This window comes from Leiobunum rupestre, chromosome 3, assembly GCF_980474605.1.
Source record: "Leiobunum rupestre chromosome 3, qqLeiRupe1.1.hap1, whole genome shotgun sequence".
Classification (NCBI taxonomy): Eukaryota; Metazoa; Arthropoda; class Arachnida; order Opiliones; family Sclerosomatidae; genus Leiobunum; species Leiobunum rupestre.
Window position 1 is genome coordinate 28,372,897 of NC_143386.1, and position 2,485 is coordinate 28,375,381.

The following is a 2,485-nucleotide window of genomic DNA, read 5'->3' on the forward strand; positions in this document are numbered from 1 at the left end:
TCGGATTTCAGTATTTCGCGAAACAAGTTTTAAAAAATTAGAATACTGGCGTCTGCTCCAAATGACGAGAAAACTTTATCATTCTACCTGTGGCGCCGTCTATCTCTCAATGATTCGTTCAAATAAGACGCGTTTTCCGGAAATAATATTTTTTTTCCAAAAATAATGGATGGCGCCACGGGTCATATGATAACGCCTCGTCATTTTAGAGGAGACGGCACATTCGTAATTTTCAAAAACTTGTTTCGCGGGGTGCAGATTTGATTGGATCTCTAGATTAATATTCCCAACTCAATGGCCATAGCATGTCAAAAAGGGGCTTACTTTCAAAAACAATTGAAAATAATTGGTTTTTAACCACATATTGTCAAAACCTTTTGAGCGAAGAAAACAATAAAATGGATTTCAAAAGGATCACACATTTTGAATTTTACTGATAAATAATAATACAAACATTATATTACTATTTCATTGTCCGTAAAAATCAACTCGCGCCAATTAATTTCGAAACCAATATTGAGATAATGCGACTGTTCACTTTGATGGTACATCCTTCGCGGTTTAAACGAGTTACCATCCGTGGTGGTGTTTCTTGTGGCTCTTGACCAAAATGTGCTTGAAACCGTGCTTGACTACTGGTTTGTAAGAGACGTGATGTACCTTTTTGTAGGACACGTGGTGTACTGGTTTGTAGGACACGTGGTGCACTGGTTTGTATGAGATGTGTTTGACGGGCTTCTTAATGACGTGGTAATGCTCCTTGTGGTGATGAGGCTCGTGGTGTTCGTGGTGTTCGTGATGTTCGTGATGGTGGTGAGGCTCGTGGTGTTCAACTTCGTGGTGTTCGTGATGGTCGCCAAGGTCAAAGCCATGATGTTCGTGGTGATCTTCTTCGTGGCCCAAGTGATGGTGCAGATGTCCGCCCAAACAGATTGCCACCATGGCGGTAAATACCAAGCAAATGAGCTGAAATTGTTCCATCAATTTAAATCAACCCAAGCAATACATCAAGATCTCGCGATTCCCTGACACTTCTATGGCATTTGAATAGCAAAAGCTCCGAACACAATTTGCTTTGCTGTGCCAATCGTAATTGTTCCGCATTAAATTATTCGAGACCGAAAACTATCTATACGCCCTCTTTGGTTGTTCAGGGTTCGTACTAAATTTCCGGAATTACATTCCCTGACATTTCCAGGTTTTCCCTAAACAAATTGCCAAATTTCCCTGACCATTTTTGTAGAATAAATTAATGTTTTGAGGTAAAATCTTGAAAAATATTGATTACGTATTTTTGATACATCTTTCAGAAATTTATTTGTTGGATTTCTTTTTGGGTAATTTTAAAATACCCTTACTTTTTTGGTCTATTTTCAAATTCCCTGACTATTCCCTGACCATTAGGAATCATTTTCAAATTCCCTGACTTTTCCTTAGGCTTAGTTTCTCTTTTCGATTTGATAGTCGCCAGCCAGATTTCCCGCACGGTACTGATGAGTTCCAAATAGAACGAAACCGGTCTACCGTTGGAATTTCTGGCTATTTTATTTATTTTTAATTTAGTTTATTACTCGAAGATCTATTTGATCCGAGTTTCGCGTTGCTCGAAGACCTATCGGTACGAGTTATTAGTAAGTTTTTAAATTTCTTCAAATTTGTTTAGGATTTAGCTATATTATCCCTTTTAATTATGGACTTATCTACTTTTTCGCGTATTTTATTAACCGACTTGTGTTTACCAGTACGATTCTTATTTTGCCAATAAAGTTCCAAATCGAAACTCGAAACGATAATTGGGTACTGGTTATCCGACAACTCTGCGGACACTACACAGTTAAAGCTGGGAGAAAACCATTTAGTTGAGAGTAATATAGAGCCCCAGAGCGGATTTTCAAGGAAATTTATCAAAGTACTCCGGGCGCCTTCTGTTGACAATATTAAACAGCCTTTGACAAAGCATTAAAGTCTCGTGGACTTGCATGCGCGCGCAGTCTGGCGCGAGACGAGAATGCATTGTAGATGGTAAATGATAAAGTTCCTTGATTTTCAGTCCCGTTGCCACTAATGGGAAGCTTAAAGTCTATGGAGAAAATCCGCTCTGGGATATTATTATCAACTGAATGGAGAAAACCGTTACATTCCCTTACCGTCACTTTCATTTTGCCCGAAATCCAACAGTTGATATCCAAAAGTGAAGAACTCTTTCGATGTTCACTGACTGAGAACTAACGAAGAATTGATAACTCAAAGGGGCTCGCTGGTCAGTTTTATAGACGGCATTCGTACTACGATTTAATTCGGTTCCTCCTTTCCGCGTCTCAATATTTACGTTGCGGTGAATTAGAGATCGCAGACGTCGGTGGGTACCGCGGAAACGAGGAAGGAAAGAACGGGCGGCTACGATGGAGTTATATTCTTACTGGACATGACTAAATCACGAATCATTACGTTAAATCCGTGAAAGAGAGTTGGATACGGGCGTTTT

At 39.4% G+C, this 2,485-nt stretch overlaps 1 protein-coding gene across 1 annotated transcript; it reads right to left on the reverse strand.

Annotated features, from left to right (window-relative positions):
• Positions 1 to 555: 555 nt before the first annotated feature.
• Positions 556 to 2,268, reverse strand: LOC149951358 (uncharacterized). The gene is made up of 2 exons (XM_090169959.1): positions 2,148 to 2,268; positions 556 to 966 (listed from the first exon to the last, which is right to left on the reverse strand). The coding sequence occupies exons 1-2, from the start codon at positions 2,157 to 2,159 to the stop codon at positions 571 to 573; spliced, it is 408 nt and encodes a 135-aa protein (XP_090026085.1). The 5' UTR covers positions 2,160 to 2,268; the 3' UTR covers positions 556 to 570.
• Positions 2,269 to 2,485: the final 217 nt, after the last annotated feature.